Below are 23063 nucleotides of genomic sequence, written 5' to 3' on the forward strand. Positions count from 1 at the left end.
TTGGTCCTGAAAATACCGTGGGACAAATCTGGGCCATCCTAATTGCACATCAGCCATTGAGTAACACTCTGCCTGTCCACTTCGGAGCGTTGTGTGTCCATCCTGGGTCAAACCCATGGACTAGACTCTCACCCTCTCATTAACTGCTCTGAGCCAGTTACCACTCCCACCCATATCTCTGATCACAGACTGTTTAACTCCTCTGGGACATAACTTTGACTCAGCACTGCCATCTAGCCCTTATGTCTGAATGTTCACAACGCCTCAATCCTCCGCAGTACTCAGGTTTACCGCTGCCTACCCATTGGGTGGGCTGGGACTTGTGCCCTGGTGTTCCTTTTTCCATAATTAGGGGTTGCACCTGGTGAAGAACTTTTGCAGGTTCCCTCACAGGGTTTACAGAACACGGCATGACAACTGAGTGGTTCAGATCCTCCCCTTCCCCACGGTCCTGGCTTTACCACCACTGACATCGCCAGCGAAGCAGGACTGGCTACTTCCCTAGCTACTTACCATCAGTTTTCCTCTCAGTTCATCCAGGATCTCCAATGGGTAGTAGCTCAGATCATCTTTACTCTCCAGGGCCAAGTGGACTAACTCGCCACCATCAGTGCTACAAAGTCAGCAAGGATGAGATTTACCAACAGCACAGAGAGGTGGTCCTTGTCTCTTCCTCAGGAGCAATGTTGTTTCTATGTCAACCAATCAGGTATAGGAAGAGACAAGCGCTGACAATTCCAGATAGGTCTCTGTTTGGTGACTGGCAGTGAATCTCAGTCTAATAGGGAATTGGATGCTGCCTTTCTTAACCACCTTTCTCCTCTTCTTAGTCCTGGCTGTGCGCTGCCTTATAAACTTGTCTAGATTTCTTGAACAAAAGATTCAAAAGATTTCTAACCAGACTTTTAATCAGTTGCTATTACAGGATTACTGAGCTAGAAAGTCAGAAGCCAATGACTCTCAATTATACCAAAGATGAAGATTCAGCGGGAAGTAATCTAATGATAACATCATCTCCCTTTCCCATAACCTGTTTATCAATAATAATCAAAAAGGGGGAGACATAAGCCCCTCAAGCCACACAAGTGGCCAGGCCTCTCCCCCAGGCCCTCCAACCTGCCAGTTCCACCCATAGAACACTCTGTCCTAAAGTTTGGACCCAGCCCCTGCCCTACAGAGCAAAAAGCCCAAGCTCTGGACATGAAATCCCACCAATGCCCACCGTGGAAAGCTCCACTCCACCCCATCCCCAAGAAACTCTATATAAGCCCTGCCTTCTGCTCAGTTCTTGCTGTTTCTCACCATAGCAGAGGCAGGCACCCTCCTGGGTTCTTCCTTCCCAACCTCTTGCTGTGTGGCTGACTTTGTAGTATTCCTTGGCTCCTGACTATAAATAAGGATAGCATTCCCCTCAGAGCTGGAACACAGATTGGAGCTCTCCTACATATCATTATCTCCTTGATCACTGCTTGTTAAGACCTATTTCCCAATACTACCGCATTCTCGGTTACCATTTTATAAACTCCAGCACCAAAATTCTGCCCAGAAAACAGCTCCATTTCTCACAGCACGTAGCACTGTGCTTGGCACACAAGTGGGTCCTCAGTGCATACTGAGTAAGCAAAGGGCCAACGAGAAGAAACAGTGAGTTCTACAAGGACTGCCTGCCATTTAAGAGAAGGACACAAAGAGCCTGTCTGTAACTGCAGAGTCTGAGATAAAACGCGGACGGCCCGGCACTACACTGACTACACCCTCGTCTTGGGTAAGTTCTAACTGGGTTACTTGCCTGACAAACTTCTAATTTTACTTCCTGAGAAAGCTGAAAGCCTCATCAGAAATCATTCATAATATGTCCAGGATGAAGATAAAGTTTGGAGAATTTTAGACTTGTTGCGTATCTGGGATGTAAGCAACTTCTTTCCATCCCCCCGGACTTTCTGTTGCTAATACAAGACTTTGAAGTGAGGCAGCACCGTTTATTTATCCTTACATACACACATCCTGACAGCACCAGAGAAGCAGCTCAGGGATTTATAGCATTTGCTGCTCTTAGAGATGACCAGCGTTCACTACTCCAGTGCCAGGGTAACACCACCCTCTGTGGACAACTGCACACATGTACAGACAAACACAGACACAAATAAAAATAAATCTTTACAAAGTATCAGGACAGGAATGGGAACATTACCAAAATTAAGAGTGGAGGGCAAAGATTTTAGCCACCTATCTTGGTTAGGGTTTTTATTGCTATGATAAACACCATAACCAGAAGCAACTTGGGGAGGACAGGGTTTGTCTCAGCTCACACTCCCAGGGGAGTCAGGGCAGGAACAGAAACAGGCCACGAAGGAGTGCTGCTTACTGGCTTGCTTTCGTGGACCACCCAGGACCACCTGCTCAGAGGTGGCATCACCTACAATGGGCTGGGCCTTCCCACATCAATCATTCATCAAGAAAATGCCCCACAGACACTATTACAAACCAATCTGTATTTTCTCAATTAAGATTCCCTCTTCCCAGGTATGGCAGAGATCCACCTGCCTCTGGTGGGACTGAAGGTCTGTACCACCATGCTGCTTTGTTTCATGTTGTTCTTTGAGTCAGGGTTTCTCTGTGTAAATCTCCTGCCTGTCCTGGAACTCTCTCTGTAGACCAGGCTGGCCTTGAACTCACAGAGATCCACTTGCTTCTGCCTCCTGAGCGATGGGATTAAAAGTGTGTGCCACCATGTCTAGCCTGTTTTGTGTTTTAAAATACACTTCACATCTGGGACAGGTCATACATGATCTACTCCACAAAGACGGCACTGCTTATCACTGTCTGTGTTCTATCCCCGAAGCCCACAAAAACCTCCACACCACGCAAGTACACTGCTTCTTTAAGTTCTCATGTGGACTGAGCTGAGTGTGAAGTCTTCATCCAATGCTTTATTTGCAAAGCATACACAGTTTGTTAGCTAAAGGGATTTTCGTGAATCACATTATTACAAACATGTTAGCAATTTATTTTATGAATTCATTTATTTTAACCTAAGAGCAAATGAGTGCAACTAAGTCTTAGGAAAATTACTATTCAATCAGGGGAGAAAATGATGATACAAGCCTTTAAAACCACTTTATTAGTATGTTTCTCACAAATAGGGGGAAATCTTATTTACCAAGTAACAGAAAAATCCTTATTTTCCAGAGGGAAAAACACCAAAAAGAATGGGGCACCCTATCCGCTGAGGGCCAGGGCTACTGGTTTCCAGGATTCCTGAGCTCCACGTCACCCAAATCTAAAGCTTTCATAAACTCCAAGCCCAGAAACTCCTGAGTGAAACCCAGAAGCACCCACTCCTTCCATAGCTTATCAGCAGAGGAACTTCCCTTGCAGCTACACAGATTAAGATTACATATACAACACTACCTTTCACGAAGCAAGATTATTAATTCTGAAGAAGAGCAAACATGAGTGTACTAGCTGAATCGGTAATTCACTCTTTGTTCAGACGGCTTCCGGTACCCAGCAATACTTTAGAACCACTCTTCATTTATGAGAGAAATGTACGCACAGTCCCCTTGATAGTACCCCTGCAGATGGGGCACTTTCTCAAGGAAGGGGCACATTCCTGACAGACTACCAGATGACCACAAGGAATGAACACAATAGAAACCTCTCTGTCCATGCACACTTTGCAAGTTCGTTCTTCTTGCAATCTCCGCAACTGCTCTTCCAATGACAAGCCTAAGACCAGAAAAGAGTGTAAGTGAGATGCAGTGTCCAGGAAGGAACAGAGACAACAGTGGAGTACTAACGGCACTGTACCTGAGACATCTTCTGCTGGAATATACTTCATATTCTTTTCCACTGAAAAAAGACAGCATACAAAAACCATTACTCTAGCAATATAAAACTCTTTAACCTACTACTTTTATGCAGATTTTTGCCATATTACAAGGAATACTACCTAGACAATAAAAAACACCAGGTTTTTTTGTTTTTCTGGAATAGGTAATATGTAAAGATTGAGGTTCAACTGGGTTTATTCTGCTTGCTCAGCAGAGAGACGAATAAAACCCTAAGGGTATCTAAATACTATCTCCAACAAACTCACCAAATAAGTTCTCATATAATGTGGAGTCGATTTCCTTCAGACAGGTTTTGAAGATGTTGGCTGCAGCATTTCCTTTGACTAAAATGGTGTCAATCAGTTCTCTTGCTTGTAAGGGTATCTGTGTTTTCTGTCTGATAATATCATGTTCCTGCTTAGTAATTATACTGGCCTCAAGAAGGTTGTCCAAGATCGGAAGGACACATGTCAGCTGCTGAAAGAGGGCCATTCTATTCTTCCGAATTAATTGCAAGTCACCTTCAGTTAAAAACAAGCAAGAAGAAGGATGCATTAAATTTCAAATGCCCCCAACTACACCCAAATGAGGTACTGAGTGTGAAGGAGAAGGAAAATAGTGATTGTATCTCGATATTGCCTTCCTAAACTAAACTCCAGGTTAAACTCAGGGTTCCATACAAGCACATACACTTTCAAGTATGAACGCTGATGGACCCAGACACACGTCTTCAAATTGTTGAGAACAAGCGGAAAACTTTAAAGTAGTAAAATATGTGCCCTCTTTCTCTTTCTTTCTCCACCATGGAATTAAAAAGTAATTTATTTTTATCTGTATTATATCACTTTACTTCTTAAGTACAGGCAAACGGTTATATTCAAAAAGGCAATCAGATAAGCCACGTATCTTCCAGATAGGGAGCCTCACAATAGCATGGCTGGCTTGTCAACAGTCACAGAATGAGTTGTCAAACCAGTCCTAAACTAGTTGAGGTTTCCGGTTTGTTAGTTACTGAGACAGGACCTGATATATCCAGCCCTGAGTGTCATGACTTTACTTCCCTTCCAAGTGTTGGGGTTACAGGCATGAACCACCCAGCCAGGTTTACATGGTGCTAATGTCCTTTCAGGGTCCACACCATCTGTGAATGCGAGGGCTTAGCTACAAATCAAGATGGACTTTGCTGGCTTGCCCAGAAAGTCTAGCCATTTTAGCCATGTCCCCCACTATACGCTTCAGCTTCCCGATCTGAAATAGGAAGAATCCAGCACCTTCCTTAAAGAGGTCAATGAAATGCACATCCACCACTTACCACAATACTCAGCACATTTTATAAATCTAAATTATGGTGCAGCTTTAAGAACTGAATCCAGCTCGTTCATAAGAGATTACCCCACTTCAGAGGTAAGGAATCTTAAGTTTAGTTGAATGAGCTGCCTACCCTAACTGAAAAAGGCCAGAATTAGATCTGTCTCAATCCAGAAATTAGAATTTCAAACATTTTGCTATATGGTCTTACAATAAGGCTGTCTTGAACTAGTCTTTTTTTTTTTTTTTAAATAAAACAAAACAGTTTCTTCCTTGAGGGTGAGGGTGGGGATGCCACAGCAGGCAACTTGCAGGGATCAATTCTCACCTTCCACCATGTGGGTCCTGGGCATCAAACTCAGTCATCAGGCTTGGCAGAAAGAGCCTCACTGACCAAAACTATTTCTACCTCTAGTTAAGGACAAAAGTGTTTTCAACCTAATGCTCCAATTCACGCAACACAATGAACCTTCACTTATCTAATAGTTCTCTAAGGTTTTTATACAGCGTGTGTGTGTGTGTGTGTGTCTGTGTGTGTGTGCATACACAGTGCCATGACACACATATAGCCGTCAGAGGACAACTGTAGGAACTGTTCTCTCCTCCTGTCATATGCATCTCAGGTCCTGAGCTAAGACTTGCAGGGTGGACGGCAGTACCTTTTCCCACTAAGCCATCTTGCGGGCCCTCTGCTAGCTCTGTGATTGTCTTTTGGAACCTATTTCCCAGGTGGTCTACATGCTCCCTGAGAATGACCAGCACTCTCACACCTTTGCTGTTTATATATTTAGACATATGAAAATATATATTTAGACACATATATATATTTAGACATATGAAAATATTTGTTGAAGATATAATTACTCAGGAGACTTGTTAAGATGTGAAAAAAATCTAACCGGGCAGTGGTGGCACATGCCTTAAATCCTAGCACTCAGGAAGCAGAGGCAGGAGGATCTCTGAGTTTGAGGCCAGCCTGGTCTACAAGACCTAGTTCCTGGCCAGGCTCCACTCCAGAGCTATAGAGAAACCCTGTCTCAAAAAACCAAAAAAAAAAAAGAGAAGAAAAAAAGAAAAAGAAAAACACACACAAATATCAGAATCATGTATACACTGTTGATGGCTGTGCAAAGGACCACAACCCAGGATGTCATCCTAGGTTGACTTTTTGGTCTAAGAATCCCCTACCAAGGACTACTAGTAAAATACCGTATCAGAAACCAGATTTGAAGGAAGTTTATTTAAAAAGTAGAAATATCTGAATCTTTTAAAGAGATTCTTGATATGTAGCCTAGGCTGTCCCTGAACTTGGCATACTCCTGCCTTACTCTCCTGAATGCCAGGATTGTAGGAACTAGGCCTATTCCGCTATAGTCAGCTCTGAATCAGTTCTTAAATCTTGCTTTAAAAACTGAAAAGTATTCATTTTTATGTGTATGTGTATGGGCCTGCGGGTATGTGTACCAGGTGCACACACAGGTCACAAGAGGGTGTCAGATACCCCAGACACTGGACTCAACATGGGTGATGGGAACCAAACCCAGACCCTTAGCAAGAGCAGCAAAAGTTTTTAGCCACTGAGTCATCTCTCCAACCCCCTAAATCACGCTTTTAAAATTTAGCTATGTAAAAGGAAGAAATGCAATATAGCTCAAGAAAAAAACTTTATTGTAAATCTGGGTATGGTAGCATATATGTCATCCCAGCACTTTGGCAGTGGGGTCGGGAACTCAGGGGAATTCAAGGACAGTACTAGCTACAGATGGAATTTGAAGTCACCCGAGCTTGGCAAACAGACAGTTTAGAAATACTGGTGGTGGGGGAGAGGTGATGTCACCAGCAATTTATGGATGTGAGCTGAGGTGCTGCCATGTAACATGTAACTTATGTTACACGCAGCCACCAATACCACAATACCTGATGCTGTTTCTTCAGTCTGTCTGTCCTTCTCTTCTCTTTTTTCGCCTTCAGCACTAACAAGCGCTGAGACAATATCGCTGACGGTCCTGTAGTTCTCACCGGTGGCCAGAATTTGCTGCTGAACCGTCTCTCTTACCAGACTCCTACTGAAGCCCATTTCCAGAGCTGCCTTAACCACAGGCGTGTTCATCATGACCGCATCTTCTGAACTTTCGCCAGGTCCAAAATGCACAACTGTTTGTAAACAAATTTGCTAATATTAAACCCCACAAAGTTAAAACTATGGAAAATGATTATCTTTATTTCCATATGCTGATAAAGGAAATATACCATATGCATTAGTTAAATTAAATTACCGTCAATAAAATTTAAACTTGATAATGGTTAAATGAGAAAACAATTAATGTACTATGCATTTTAAAAAATTACTTCCTACAGTTCAAACATCTAGGCGTACTTAATAAAAATTTCACCATTGTTGATGAGATGGCTCAGTGGTAAAGGCAATTGTTGCCAAGCCTGACAGCTTTAAGTTCAGTTCACAGAATCTACAGGGTAGGAGCAAAGAACCAACTCCCCAAAGTTTTCCTTTTTTAAACAAATGGTTTATTTTCTTTTATTTTAAGTGGACTGGTGTTTTGCGCTTGCATGTATGTGTGTGTAAAGGTGTTGGATCCCTGGAACTGGAGCCAGACAGCTGTGAGCCGCCATGTCGGTTGCATAGGTCCTCTGGAAGAGCAATCAGTGGTCTTACCTGCTGAGACATATCTTCAACCCCCAAAGTTGTCCTCTTGACCTCCACACACAGGCTGTGCCATGTGTACCCACACGTACAAAATACATACATACATCTTAAAAAATTTTTCAAAAATCAAGTAAGCAAGATGGTTCATGATGAAAGGGTTTCTGCACAAGCTGACTCAAATTCAGTTCCTGAAACCGCAGGAGAGGATGGGTCCTGCCATAATTAACCCTCTCTGTGTCTCTCTCATACACAATAAAATGAAATAAAAACTAATTTTTTAAAAGATCTTCCTAAATGATTCTAATATACATTCATCTTTAAAAACCAATGTGCTACAACAATAAAGAAGTGAGAAATTACCTCCACGGAGGAAAACCAGAGAAACCACTGAACATGTGACGGCAGAGACAAAGCCTCGGTCCTTCCCTGACACTCATACAAGAGAGCTAACAAGACTCCCCCCAAAATAAAATCAATAAATAAAAACAGTAGGAAAGAGGGCTAACATGGGGGTACAGTTCCTTTGTAGAAAGCTTATCCAGCATTTGGTTGATAGCACAGTAAAACTAAACACAACAAACAAAACATTACAAAATTTAAGAAATGGTGGTATGGCCTAGGTAGAGGGCTTGTCTGGCATACTTGAGAATTCTATTTCCAGCAATCAAGCATGTAACCACTCTCTTCCCCTCGTAAAGGGATTAGGTGTGGGGCCGGGGCCTTGTACAGTGTGGTGAGTTCTTGCCAAGCACACAAGAAGCACTTGGGTTAGAATAACACCACCAATGGAGATGTATCAGACTTGAATGATGAATAATGTCTAAATGTTACGTGAGACAGAGAAAATAACAAACATGGGAAGAATAAAGCTATAACAAAAACACAGTTAAATAAGCAAAAGGAATGATATTCTGAATACAGAGGTTATGACGATGAAAATATAAGGAGATGAAAGTAGGAATTGAGAGACTGTACTTTCCCAAGACACTGTGCTGCCACCTGCTGGAAACCTGCACAATAAACACACAAACACCCAATGTCAAAGTGTGGAGAGCAACCGCCTCAAAAGCATGTCTGAAGAAAGCAAAACAGCCTTGATCCCTAACGCCTTCTCTAAAAAATAATACTGAAAAGAAAACAGAACCCTAAAACTGAAATGGTAAAGTAAGCAATGGGAATTTTTGAAGAGAACAGCAAACATAATAGCCCTAAAAAAAGGACAAAAGCTTGGCATGAAATAAAGGTGGCAGTAGACAGTGGACAGCAGCCAATGGCATACAGCTTTGTAAGGAGTGTCTACATCACCCTAAATTTGCCAGAACTCTAGGAGGGTCTTGAAGGTGACTGGACACATGCAGAGATGGACTAGTGGGCAGCCTAGGATCAGGGAGAACTGTAAGGATAGATCAGGTAGCATGGATGAGGCTGGCAATGGGTAGGTGGTGAGTTTCTGGTCAAACTGTGAAGGCATTAGCTGCTTCAATAGCTGGGTGTTATGAACTGAGATGCAGAGGGTGAGAGCAGAACCTCTGAGGAGTGAAACAGAGGAATCATTTGCTTTGCTATATTTACTGAAACAGCTACTTTATCCAGAAATGGAAGCACTTGGAAATTGAAGCAGAAAACTGGACATCGTAGCCTGGCGCCCACATGACCTGAACACAAGATACACTTCATGTGGCAGTGTGTTGTGTCACTTAGAAATAAAGGAGCTGACAAAGGAGACTGCTCAGAATCAGCGGAAGAATGCTGTCAGGGAAGCCAACCACGGGGGTGTGCTGAGGACACAAGCCCGTGTGCTGGAGTGCAGTTGCCACCCCAGCACTGGGCAGGCAAGAACGCAGCACAGCATGCCTCCCAAGGCAGGCACTGACTGCATCAAATGCTGGATGCCGGGTCAGTAAGAGATCTGCTAATACAGCAGCTTCCAGTGACCATGACAAGACTCCTTCCCTCTTTCCATTACCAAAGCAACACTCACAAATCCAGAGGACGAGGCCAGGTATGGTGGCATATACCTGTGACACAGCACTCAGAGGATGAGGCTTCAAAGTTCAAAGCTAGTTTGAGTCGAATTATAAGCCCCTATATTAAAAATGAATGAATAAAGGAGAACTACATAAATAACAGGACAGAGAAGAGAGTACATGGAGACTAGTGGTTCCAGTCTTCTGTCTTCTCCTGTGGGAAGAGCTCAACTGCTATCGAGATGCTCAGAGGAAAGCGCTTGCCAGGCAGCCAGAATGGTCCCCAGAACCCGCGTAAACAAGAGAGAACTGACTCCTGAGAAGAATCTTCTCATCTCCACATGTGCACTGTGGCACAAGGACCCGGATTCCAGCCTTGGCATCAGCCTAAATAAACATTAAATAAGAACAGCTATCCAGTTCGAGGACTGGTCTACAAGAACTAGTTCCAGGACAGCGAAGGCTGTTAGAGAGAAACCCTGTATCGAAAAACAAAAAACAGAAACAGAAAAAACAAGCAGACAAAAGAACAGCTCTCCACCCCTTCACCTTCCCCAGTTCTCCTAGACAGGGCAGGTACCAGTACTTAGGTACTCCTTCCTTTCCTGACCAAGTCCCTTACCCACTGTGACTCAGTTTCCATGACCAGGTGCCTAATCTACTGCGGAGTCATGGTTTCTATATCTTGGTCTCCCCTTCTCTGTTCCTCCTCCACAGCGCCAACGCCTCTCCTGAAATGGAGAGTCAAACCTGCACTCCTCTAATGTGATTAGAACATAAAGTGATGGCTCCTTCAGCCTTGGAGACCATGACACATGAAGATCGCATACACTAACTCCTGAGCTATGGCTAAAGGGCAGCTCTAATCCAGAGGCCGCTGCACTGAAGTACCTGTCCCTGCCTTTATACCTAGCACCCAGCCCATCCTAAACCTCTTCAAACACACTCGAGGCACAGCAACCTCCCTCTCTAGAGGAAAAGCTTATTCCACCTTTCATTTGACACAGTGCCAAGCTATTTGTTTTCTATGTGTGTCTTGTCTCATAAGAAATGTCAGCACTTTAAAGACCAAGAAATGTTCTAGAATCTTTTAAAATGTCACAAATCTTACTAAACACGTAATTTTCCAGTTAACGTTCCACAGTTTTCCATGTGATTCCCTTTAATATACTTTCATTCCTAATATTCTTACACAGACTCATAGTTGCATTTAAAGGTTTCCTACTTACTTGGAGGGTCATTTTCTTCTCCTGGGGTGTCTGAAGTGGACAACAGCTATGAAATAAGAGAACACTTAGCAGGTAAATCAGGAATCTCAAACACTCTAAACAGCATAGTCAATAAGATAGGGTCTCTCTCTGTTGCTGAGGCTGGCCTAGCACTCATGGCAATTGTCCTGCCTCAGCTTTCCAAGTACGGGGCTGATGGGATGAACGAGCACACCCAAACAAACAACAACATTTACTTTAATAAATGCACACACCCTTCAGGAAACTGGGTGACTCAGATATTTCGTTTTAAGACAGGTATGCAGCACAGGAGGGAAAACTAGGAGTTCAAGGTTTGCCTCAGCTCCATGTCTCAAACCTCTGTAATAAATAACTCATATGAACACTTTATTTGGTTTCATTTCACCATAGATATCATACAGCTATGCTTATACTTAGTCTACCTCCGATTCAGAATTCAAGTATATCTCCCATTTCAGAGAACAGCATGATGACAACAGTGCCTCCTCATCCCATTGAAAAAGCAGTATTTCATCTGGGTAACTCTTAAAAGGTCCTAACTCCTAAAGAGATTTTTGTTCATTTGTTTGTTTACTGGAAAAGACTAGAGACATTGAAGATAGCTCTTCAACCCCATTTAAAAAAATTCTATACATGACAGGATATAAGATTTTTCAAAAAAGTAAGAGAAAAAACAGTATTTATAAAGAAGCCTGAACAGCAAGCTAGTAACAAAACTATCAAGGATGCAGTACCGTGGCTACAGTACGGGTAAGTCAAACACGGCAGCTCTTCTAAGCACACACCCACAATCTCAGGTGTCTGTCTAAGTAACACCCACAACCTCAGGTGTCTAAGCACACATCCACGACCTCAGGTGTCTAAGCACACAATCATGACCTCAGGTGTCTAAGCACACACCCACAACCTCAGGTGTCTGTCTAAGCACACCCCCACAACCTCAGGTGTCTGAGCACATACCCACAACCTCAGGTGTTTATCTAAGAACACACACACAACCTCGGGTGTCAAGCATACACCCACAACCTCAGGTATGTAAACACACACTCATGACCTCAGGTGTCCATCTAAGCACACACTCACGACCTCAGGTGTCTAAGCACACGCAACCTCAAGTATGTCTTCCTTCCTAACCATATTTCTTTTCCTAATTACATCGCTTAAAATTGCTATACGAATTTAATAAACTCCAATTTTGCCTCAAAAATTGATTATGGATTCCCCTCTGTATACTGTGAATATGTTTTATTACCATTGGTTAATAAAGAAGCGTCTCTGGCCCGTGGCAGGGCAGAATAGAGTTAGGTGGGAAAACTAAACTGAATGCTGGGAGAAAGAAGGCAGAGGCAGACAGACACCATTTAGCTGAAAAAGGAGACAGACAACCTGAACTTTACCGTAAACCACAATCCTCGTGGTAAAACACAAAAAAATTAGGAATGGGTTAATTTAAGATTTAAGAGTTCAGAAGCCCAAGCTGGGCGATGGTGGCGCACGCCTTTAATCCCAGCACTAGGGAGGCAGAGGCAGGCGGATCTCTGTGAGTTCGAGACCAGCCTGGTCTACAGAGCTAGTTCCAGGACAGGCTCCAAAGCCACAGAGAAACCCTGTCTCGAAAAACCAAAAAAAAAACAAACAAACAAACAAACAAACAAAAAGAAGCCCAAGCTAATAGGCTGAACAGAATTTTAATTAATATAGTTTCTGTGAGATTATTTTGGGTCTGGTGGTCAGGATTACAAACAAGCAGCCTCCACCAACAAAAAATTTTGTACAAAGAATTAATAAAATAGATGTAAGTATCACTTCTGAGATTTCTGTACTTATTCTATAGCATAGTTGGAGCAAGCATATGGACCTGTTCACGTGGGTGTGTGCAACTCCATATACACCCATGTGGAGGACAGGTGTAGACATGGATGTCTTTCTCAGCAGTTCCACACCTTGTTTGTAAGACAGGCTCTCTGTCCCATTCAGCATAGAACTCACTGAATAGTTCCATTATCTGGACAGAGCACTCCATGGAGTCCCTGGTCTCTAACACTCTAGGGTTACTGATGCACACTGCCACACCCAGCTTTGTCCGTGGTGCTGGGATCTGAATTCAGGGCCTCACACTGCCTAGGAGGCCCCTTTACCAAATGTGTCACCTCCAGAGTTCATGTCAGTCTGAAGAACCAGTTTACCTGTTCAAGGAGATGAGGATATCTAGCTTGAATCTCATCAACAAACTCCTGCCCTTTCATCCGTATCAAGAACTCACACCTAAAATATAAAACAGAACTATTTTAAATCATTTCATACTAAAAATGAACTGGTTATTCTAGAGGAGTGACTTCCAAATATTCTCGATTATACCCCACAGCAAAAATTTCCCATCACGACCCAGTAGACATTAACCAAACCAGCACACCCCAGCACACACCCCAGGGTGGCGGTGCCTCCATCATTTTCCTGCTGCCTTCCACTTACACACAACAAAGGGAAACCTTCTGGACTTAGAAAGGGCAAAAGCTGGCATGTGAAAAACAATGGTACAGACATTGTCTTTTTGTGGTTAAAACTATTTCAAAAACTATGACTCTATCTATTAAATTTCATTGTTCACAATATAGTAACTGTTAACCTACTCCAGAGTTCACTCTCCTATCGTGAAATATAGTTCACCACACTCCCTCCAAGAAACTTTATCTCCACATTTTGTAGCAATGTCTCACAAATATTTAAGCCACTAAAACCTCTCAGAAGAAGTTAACATAACAACCACTGCCATCTCATCCCTTTGGAAGAAACGTTCAACTAGGTGTCCAATTTCAAATTTTCTTGTAAAAGCATATAAACAAAAATCTTGCCCTATGCTCATGTTATGTGAAAAATTAAACTAAAGATGAATCATATCCCCAAATGTGTGTAAAGCCCTTTTGCCCTTCCTTAAGTCATAATGTTGCTTCGTAAGAAGCTTGGAAGGAAAGCTGGAAATAGCTCACTTGCTGCTCTCACAGAAGAGCCACAATTCACTTCCCAGAAGCCATGTCAGGAAGCTCACAACCCTTCTATAACTCTAGCTCCAGGGCACCCGACGCTTCTGATCTTCTTGGGCATCTACACTCATGTGCACATACCCACAGGCAGTCACACACTGTGCTGGATAATTTGGGTTTTTTTCTGGGGGGGGGGGTTGTTTCTGGCTTTTTTGTGTTGGTTTGGTTTTTTGGTTTTTGAAGATAGAGTTTCTAAATTTAGTCCTTGCTGTCCTGGAACTCACTTTGTAGATCAGGCTGGCCTTGAACTCAGAGATCCACCTGCTTCTGCCTCTAGAGTGCTGGGATTAAAGGTGTGCACCACAATCACCATGCCTGTGCTGGATAGTTCTGTATCAACTTGACAAAAGTTAAAGTCTTCTGAGAAAAGAGAATGTCAACTGAGAAAAAGCCTCCATAAGATCAAGCTGTAAGGCATTTTTATAAATAGTGACTGAAGGGGCAGGGCCCAGTCCATTGTGGGTGGTCCCATCACAGAGCTGGTGGTCCTGGGTTCTATAAGAAAGTAGGCTGAGCAAGCCATGGGGAGCAAGCCAGTAAACAGCTCTCTACCATGGCCTCTGCATCAGCTCCTGCCTCTAGGCTCCCATCCTGTTTGACTTCCTGACCTGACTTCCTTTGATGATAAACTCTGATGTGGAAGCATAAGCCAAATAAGCCTTCTCCTCCCTAAGTTGCTTTGGTCGTGGTGTTTCATCACAGCAATACTGTGGAATAATCCTCTTGTATACTGTAAAGATTTGTCACTCAAATTGATTTAATAAAATGCTGATTGGCCAGTAGCCAGGTAGGAAGTAAAGGCAAGCGACCAAACTAAGGATGGTGGGAAGAAGGGCAGAGGGAGAGTCGCCAGCCAGACACAAAGAGAAGAGATAAACGTGCCAGGCTAATAAAGGCACTGCCACATGTCAAGCATAAACAGAAATATAGGTTAATTTAAGTGTAAGAGGTAGCAACTAACAAGTCTGAGCACTTAATAGTTCATATTCAGTCTCTGAGTGGTCATTTGAAAATGGATGAAAGAGAAATGTCCAACTACACAGCAATAGTAATAAGTCCAGAAGTAAAAATATTGATGGACCAGACGGACTCAATCTTAAGGATGGAAGCCATTTGTTATAAGGTCAGAACAGTTCATTTCTGTTTGCTGCAAAATTCAAGGTGCTCGTGCTTTAACCTGTTTCTGGAATTTGACATGCTCCCCACCCTATGGAGTTTGACTGGTCACCCCCTGATTATATCCTGTAAGATCAAATATTCTGCCAAACAACTTTAAAATGTCCAGCCAAGTGCCTATGTAACTAAAATTCCTCTGGAAATTCTCCAACCCCTGAAAACCACCTAGTCATACAGTTTTTGGACCCTACCTTCTCCCATGTCCAATGCTGTTTTTTCAAATCCTGTTTTAGGGAGATAGCCCTGAGTGACTAAAAACAAAGCCTGCTTAATTTAACCAAAGAATTTGGGTTATGGTCTTTACTCTCATTCAGTGGGATTAACAAATATAAATCACAGATTAAAGGAAAGTTTGCAAGAATGCTATCAGAAAGATGGCAATGGGGTGGTGGTAGCGCACGCCTTTAATCCCAGCACTTGGGAGGCAGAGGCAGGCGGATCTCTGTGAGCTCGAGACCAGCCTGGTCTACAAGAGCTAGTTCCAGGACAGGCTCCAAAACCACAGAGAAACCCTGTCTCGAAAAAAAAAAGAAAGAAAGATGGCAATGTTCTTGGCTGTGTACTTCTATAACAAACCCAAACTAAAGAGAGCTGTCCTTGGAAGAAACAGCCCAAGGAGGGCTCAACAACCCAATTAACATAAACTGAAGAGAGATATGTGGGTGGAGGTTGTGGCAGTGGTGGGGTGTTTGAATAGCATACTCAACGCCAGGGGCTCAACCACCAGGATCACAAAAGGGAGAGAGAGAGAGAGAGAGAGAGAGAGGCAGAGAGAGAGACAGAGACAGAGACAGACAGAGAGACAGAGGGAGGAGAGAGGAGAGAGGGAGAGAGAGAGAGAGAGAGAGAGAGAGAGAAAGAAGGAGGGGAGGGAAGGTACAGAAGGCCCACGGGGGAGACATCTGGAAACAGATAGACATAGAGAATCAGTAGTCTGGCAGGCAGAACCACCATGGCTCCTAGGGGCTTGCTTTGAGCAGAAACCCAGAACCTTTGCCACTGAAGTTATCAACAACCAACCTCATGAGGCGTCACAGCAAAAATCTCTCTAGTGTGTACTGGCGCTGGATTCAGAAGCTCCTCTGCCATGGAGCAGCCAGTTCCCACCATTAGTGCTGAGGGACCCTGGAGGCAGAAAGGAGCAGGGCCTGCAACACTCTGCAAGGAACCACCTCCCTCCCTGACCCATGCTCTGCACCCCAGGGCTGCAGAACAGTCTGACGCCAGAGCCTGTGTCCTACACGCACTATTCTTGTGCTCTTCAAGCCCAGCCTGCAGCTGTTCTGTGCACCTGTGCTCCACATCGACTCCAGCTGCTCAAGGGATGCGTCCTCATCTCAAACATCACCTCATCACTGCCCCCACCATTGTGAGAATACTCACAAGTCAGAACAGGTGTCAACAGGGATCCCATTGGCCAGGATGTTTCCCATGAGAGAAGAGATCAAGTCTTCAGCCTCACCACCAAAAGCTTTGCTATTGCCCTGGACACAGAGAATCTCTAAGACCATCACTGACAAAGACATCAGCTAATAGAACTGCATGGAGACTACAGCACTGGGCTTCCCAACGAGTCATACCATACCCTGACAAGCCCAAGCCCTCACACCTACCTATAGTTAAAGCTCCTTGTTCAATAAAGTCACAAAAACCTAAGAAGCAGAGCTACGAGAAACTTAAAAAACAAAACAAAAACCATAACAACAAAGGAATGCAATAATTTTCCCAGAACTCAAAAGAAGGAAGAGAAAGGTGCTTACATACGACTAAAGAAGCAATTAACACTACTCATCTTCAGGGAGCTCAGTGAGTTTCAAGAGAACATGACAGATAACATCAGCAATAATGAGAGAATACAGCAAACAATTCTCAAGAGCATAGGAAAGTACAAAATTTACAGGTGAAGACAAATACAAAATCACCTCCAGACTTCTCCAAACTGTAATGTGGAGTGTAAATCAGCCAACTCTAACATAAAGGTTAAGAGGAAAACACTGGGGCTCAGGGTCGAGTGGCTATCTCGATCCAATCTTCAGTACTACCCCAGCCCAGCACAGTGCTAAAACTGTAGCTGCAAACATAGTTACAACGGTCCTATTAAAGACAGTGTTCTGCAGCTACAATTACAGCTACAACGGTCCTATTAAAGACAGTGTTAGAAATAACTGTAGCTTCAATTATAGCTACCCCTGTCCTATTAAAGACAGTGTTAGAAATAACTATAGCTACAACTATCATATGAAAAACAAACAATGGATACACAACTTAAAAAGCTGTAGTGAAGCCGGGCGGTGGTGGCGCACACCTTTAATCCCAGCACTTGGGAGGCAGAGGCAGGCGGATCTCTGTGAGTTCGAGACCAGCCTGGTCTACAAGAGTTAGTTTCAGGACAGGATCCAAAACCACAGAGAAACCCTGTCTCGCAAAAGCAAAAAAAAAAAAAAAAAAAAAAAACAAAAACAAAAACAAAAAAACTCAAAAAAATAAAAAAAAGCTGTAGTGACATCAAAGCCATGAGATGCTGAAAGGACAGAGGCAGAGACTTTGTGTAGCTGAAATCAAGTTATCAGTTTACATAGTAGACAGCTTTAAGACGTGAGGGAGGCGATCTTCAACTGAGGGTCCCTCTTCCCAGGTCACACAGGTGACCCCGTGTGCAATGATAGAAAGTAACCAGCAGAACAATGGTTAGACATTAGGTATAGTATATCCTGACTGCCCTGTATGTCCTCATTATCCACTCTTCCCTCACAACACAGATTATAACCCATAGCACCTAAAATATTACCTAAATATCTGATAAATAAGTGAACTGTATGTACTAAAATCTAGTGATACTGATCATCTGTTAGTCTGTCTTTACTGGGATCAAAGATTAGTCACAGTTGAAACTTGTTAAGAGCTGCACTGACAAAAACTTTAATCCAAGCACTCCGGGAGGCAGAGGCAGGCCTGCAGCTGTTGAGTTCAAGGCCAGTCTGAGTCTACAGAGCTAGTTTCAGGACAGCCTAGGCTACGCAGAGAAACCCTGTCTCAACATAAAACAAAGAACCAATTACCTTGGAAACCATTTGGCATGTTCTACCCAGGGGTCATCTCCAGATTCCCAACACCTCAAGCCACCATCACAACAAAAGCATTTGACATCATCGTTGCGATCTAAACAAGAAAAAAAAAGGCCAGAAACTGACTCATGTGTATTCCCATAAACAAGCTAATAAAACTCTAGTTCTCCGCTAACATCTTACCCATATAGTAGAATCCAGCGCTTGCCAGCTGCTCAGGCTGGACAGGAACACTAGACGGCCAGTACAAAAACGTCCTCATTCGAGCAGTGTGAGTCTGCATGCTCAGATTTGATACACTAAACCTCTGTGTTTCTGAAGAATTTTCCAGAAATGGACAGTTGGGAAAATGTCTCCGGTGCTCTGACATAGCGTCATCCTTCGGTTCCCAGTTACTAAGCTTCCCACCACAGGCAAAGCAAGCCACCCGGTCTCCAGGTCCTATGTAATAGAAGCCGGCTCTGGCCAGCTCTGCTGGTGACAGAAAGCTTAAAGGCCACGCACTGTAAGTAAGAAATCTGGCCTCTTCGGTAGTCATGGCATAGCTGCAGGGACTCGTCCTGGACGGGCAGTCTTCCACTGCTCTGGAGTGAAGAGGGTTTGAGGACGAGCTGGAATAACTTCCTCCTTGCTCCAGAGGTAAGGAACGTACAAACCCGCTTCTCACAGGGGCTGTGACCTTAGGCGGGCACTGCAGACCAGATGGAAGCAGGGTCTGAACAAAGCTGCAGCTGGGGTACAGCTGTCTGTGTTTTTCAACAGGGCTGTCCCCTTGTTTCCAGTTGTCCAGCATCAGGCCGCAGCAGAAGCACTTGACCTTGTCATTGACACCCGTGTAATAAAAGCCAGCGCGAGCCAGGCTCCTTTCCGAGACAGGAACCCCAGCGGGGAAAGCCGAGTAGGTGGACATTCTGTAGAGCTCACAGGAAAAGTCATATTTTATTTTTTCTTTGCTCTCTTTTGTCCAATTCAGTAAGGTTGTGCTATTTTCCATTATCTTTTTGTTTTTTTTGGTATAAAGTACCTTGAACAACTCTTTGGGAGACAGTTTTGTGCATGAGTAGGGACAGTATTTCTGACAGCTTAAACTGCCCTATGAAGCTTCTCAGTTCACACTAAGATCTCAACCACACAGAGAATGCAAAAACGGGCTCCTAACCAGGTAGAATTCTCTCTGACTGGATTTATGTGAGTTCACCTTCACAGAGGACAACTCTTATTTTCCAAGATCCTACACTACTCAGGACTCTGGAATCATATGAACTCTTTTAAGTAACCCAAGAGCTATTCGCCCATAATTTACTTTCATTAAAAGTTATGAAGTCAGCTTCAGTCGGACAGGCGCGGAGAGTCTTCTGGAAGGATCGTCACGTCAGGTTGGCTGTCCAGGGAGTGCCGCAGATCCAGTTCAAGCTCGTCCTGGTGGGGAAGATGATGTTCGTGAGGCACCACTGGACAGGTGAGTTTGAGAAGTATGTAGCCACCCTGGGCGTGGAGGTGCATCCGCTCATTGTCTATACCAACAGAGGACCCATCAAGTCCAACATGTGGGACACAGCCGGCCAGGAGAAGTTCGGGGGCCTGCGCCATGGCTACTCCATCCAAGCCCAGTGTGCCATTCGATGTAACATCAAGAGTTACTTACAAGAATGTACCTAACCGGCATAGAGATCTGGTACGTGTGTGTGACAACATCCCTGTTAGCCCACCAAATCCAGCTGGACTGGGACTGAACGAGCATGGGATCAAACTAGACCCTCTGAATGTGGCTGACAATGGGGGCAGACTAAGAAGCCAATGATAATGGCACTGGGATATGTCTCTACTGCATGTACTGGCTTTTGGGGGTCCTATTCTATTTGGATGTACACCTTCCTAAGCCTGGACGGAGGGGGAGGGCCTTGGACTTCCTATATGGCAAGGTACCCTGCCCTCTCTTAGGACTGGAGGGGAGAGGGATGAGTGGGGGAGCAGGAGGGAAGTGGGAGGAGGGAAGTGGAAATTTTGATTCCTATTATCTATAAAGTAATAAAAAATTATCAGAGGAAAAAAGAAAACAAAACATTCCTACTGTATTGTTTGGCAACAAAGTGGATATTAAGGACAGAAAAGTAAAGGCAAAATCTATTGTCGTCCACCAAAAAAACCTCCAGTACTAAGACATTTCTGCCAAAAGTAACTACAACTTTGAAAAGCCTTTCCTCTGGCTTGCCAGAAAGCTCCTTGGAGACCCTAATTTGGAGTTTGTTGCCATGCTGCGCTTGCCCCACCTGAGGTGGTCATGGACCCAGCTTTGTCAGCACAGCACGAGCGTGATTTAGAGGTTGCTCAAACGACTGTGCTCCCGGATGAGGATGACGACCTGAGAGTGAAGCTGGAGCCTGCGGCAGAAGTCTAGTTTATAGACAACTGTCCTGTGACGTCAGCAGAGCAGCGTGCGCCATCGTATTTAGCTAAGCAGATCGTGTACTTCACTGGATGCTGAAGGAGTGAATGCGGCAGTTAAAACATACTTTTTTTTAAAAACATACCTTCCTTCTTTTGGACTTGCATAATTAGCTGTGTGGAACACAGTTGTTTTCTGAAATTTCAAAAATAAGACCGCTACCGTCACACTGCACTATTCAGTCAGCGGTAAAATCTTGCTGCTGTCATCCCCATTCTTTTTGTTTAGAATCAGAATAAAGTTGTATTTCAAAAAAATCTAAAAACAAAAAAAGTTATGAAGTCTAGATACTAAGTCAATTGCTAACTACATCGGAAAAATTATATGCAGGCTTTTTCCCCTTATAAGGACTTTAATACGACATCCAAACTATCTATCAAACCCAAGTAACTAAACTCACTCCATGGTCCTATTTTCTAAGAGCTAATTTCCTACAGCTCATGTTATACAATCTCAGGTGCCTTCTGGGGAAGTTAACACACGGCCCTACTAAGACTATAGTGTCTGGTGAACGGCCTTGTTGAGAGCTTAGACTGCTGTTCTTCTCACCTGGTAAATCCCTTCCTGTGTCTATCACGTAAACACATCTGCTCGACAGACAGTATCTTGTTAGTAAAGTTAACTAGACTGCATTTTACAAAGTCCACCTGGGCTTCATTTAAGTCTGTTATAATTAAGGATGAATCAATTTATCAAGACACAGCTTTCTTCAGTTGCCGTAGTATCTACCAACCCAGTTTACCACAGCAATTCTGTTGCACAAATGTCCCATACTTACTAGCCTTCTTTTTGAGAACTCAACATTTTATATAACTATTCATACACAAAAGTACACTCCATGGAATTCAAACTGGATTCGTTATATATTTTTTCATATTTCCATGACTGGGTTTATTTCTAGAAAAATACAGGAGGAAATGAAGACTCTTCAGTGTTGCAGATCTGAAAGGAGAAAAAAAAAGGTATTTTAGAAAACTAATTGCATAGCAATTATGGCCTCTTCAATTTATGCAGTAATACCTGAAACTGTCTCATTCTAGCTAATGCATCCTAACTACAGCAGTTTTTACCCACCCAGTCTTAGAAAAGCACTTCCCAGAGCACTGTGCTTGTCTCTGAAATGCAAGCTTTATACAGAGTAAAAAGTAAACCTTTGAAGACAGGTGGACATTTCCACCCAGGAAGAGAATTGGTCCCCAATTTCACATTTGCTGACTGTATTTATTGTTTATTTACTGCTAGACATACTTCGTGGGCATCTTTCTTTGAGGTTTTTGCTTGGTTTGTTTTTTTGTTTTGTTTTGTTTTTTGCAGGGACAGGGTCTCATTCTGTAGCTGGGCTGGCTAGGAAGTCAATGTAAAGAAGATGGTTTTAAAACTTGGTATTCTCCTGTCTTAGCCACCCAAGTGCTAGACCACACTACTACTAGGTTGCTTTTATTTTCCGATTTAAAGATATCTTGATAGGGCAATTCACTGAAGACAAAAAGCACCTGTAGGCATGGAACAGACATTCTACAGAGCTGTTGATGCAGCTCCATCATGAAGGTAAAAGGTCCTGGGTTTAATCATCAGCAACTATTTAAAAAAGAAGAGAGGAGGAGGAAGAGCAGCAACTAAACAAAGATTCCCGAGCCTTCTTGCAACTTCAATCTCAACACTTGGAAGATAAGGCAGGATGATAGTGCTCTGCCAGTGGGAACAACTGATCAAGTCAGGACTGAGCTAGCCTAGATAAAGGTATCTGGGAGGGCTCGTTAACACAACCCGTTAAGGACAATCATTCCCTAACTATTCCAAAGCAACTATAGCAGAAAGCATCTCAAAAGGAAAAAGGACAACAAGGGTTTCACTGAGGCACGGCTCACCCACACCACCCGTTCCAATGCACACTGAAGGAGAGTGGAGGTCAGAAAGACATGTTTCCCCATAAAACCGCAGAGTTATTTCTCACCTCACTACAGAGAGCAACCAGTAAACTATACGATAAGCGTGATCTCCGTGCCGCACAATCGGCTCGGTTCGAAGGCAGTGAAAGCAAAACCTCCGGTGAGCTTAGAACCTTGCGGGATGGGCGTGGTGGGGCATGCTAGTACTCCCAGCACCCGGGAGACTGAGGCAAGAGGATTTTCGCAAGTTGGAAACCAGCCAGGGATGACTCAAAAAAAAAATGAAGGAATTAACTAATTAACAATAAATAAATGAATAAATGAACCGAAAGGAAAAGAAAGCAAAACTGGAAAGCAAGCCATTGCCAGGGCAAGGACTGGGGAAGCGCGCGGTGATCGCGCTGCGTTGAGAACAGAGGGCTC

General features: G+C 43.6%; 1 protein-coding gene and 1 pseudogene across 1 annotated transcript; one reads left to right on the forward strand and one right to left on the reverse strand.

Annotated features, from left to right (window-relative positions):
- Positions 1 to 3095: 3095 nt before the first annotated feature.
- On the reverse strand, positions 3096 to 19591 carry LOC121451815 (baculoviral IAP repeat-containing protein 2). Its single transcript, XM_041657578.1, has 8 exons — positions 18489 to 19591; positions 18300 to 18399; positions 13210 to 13288; positions 11003 to 11048; positions 7059 to 7295; positions 4100 to 4354; positions 3811 to 3852; positions 3096 to 3729 (listed from the first exon to the last, which is right to left on the reverse strand). Exons 1-8 carry the CDS (start codon positions 19297 to 19299, stop codon positions 3536 to 3538), a joined length of 1764 nt encoding a protein of 587 aa, XP_041513512.1. The 5' UTR covers positions 19300 to 19591; the 3' UTR covers positions 3096 to 3535.
- Positions 19592 to 19622: 31 nt separating this feature from the next.
- On the forward strand, positions 19623 to 20703 carry LOC121451293 (annotated as a pseudogene).
- The last annotated feature ends 2360 nt before the right edge of the window (positions 20704 to 23063 follow it).

Source organism: Microtus oregoni, unplaced genomic scaffold (assembly GCF_018167655.1).
Source record: "Microtus oregoni isolate MIOR12 unplaced genomic scaffold, Mior012 000008F_ref0000371, whole genome shotgun sequence".
In the NCBI taxonomy this organism is placed as follows: Eukaryota; Metazoa; Chordata; class Mammalia; order Rodentia; family Cricetidae; genus Microtus; species Microtus oregoni.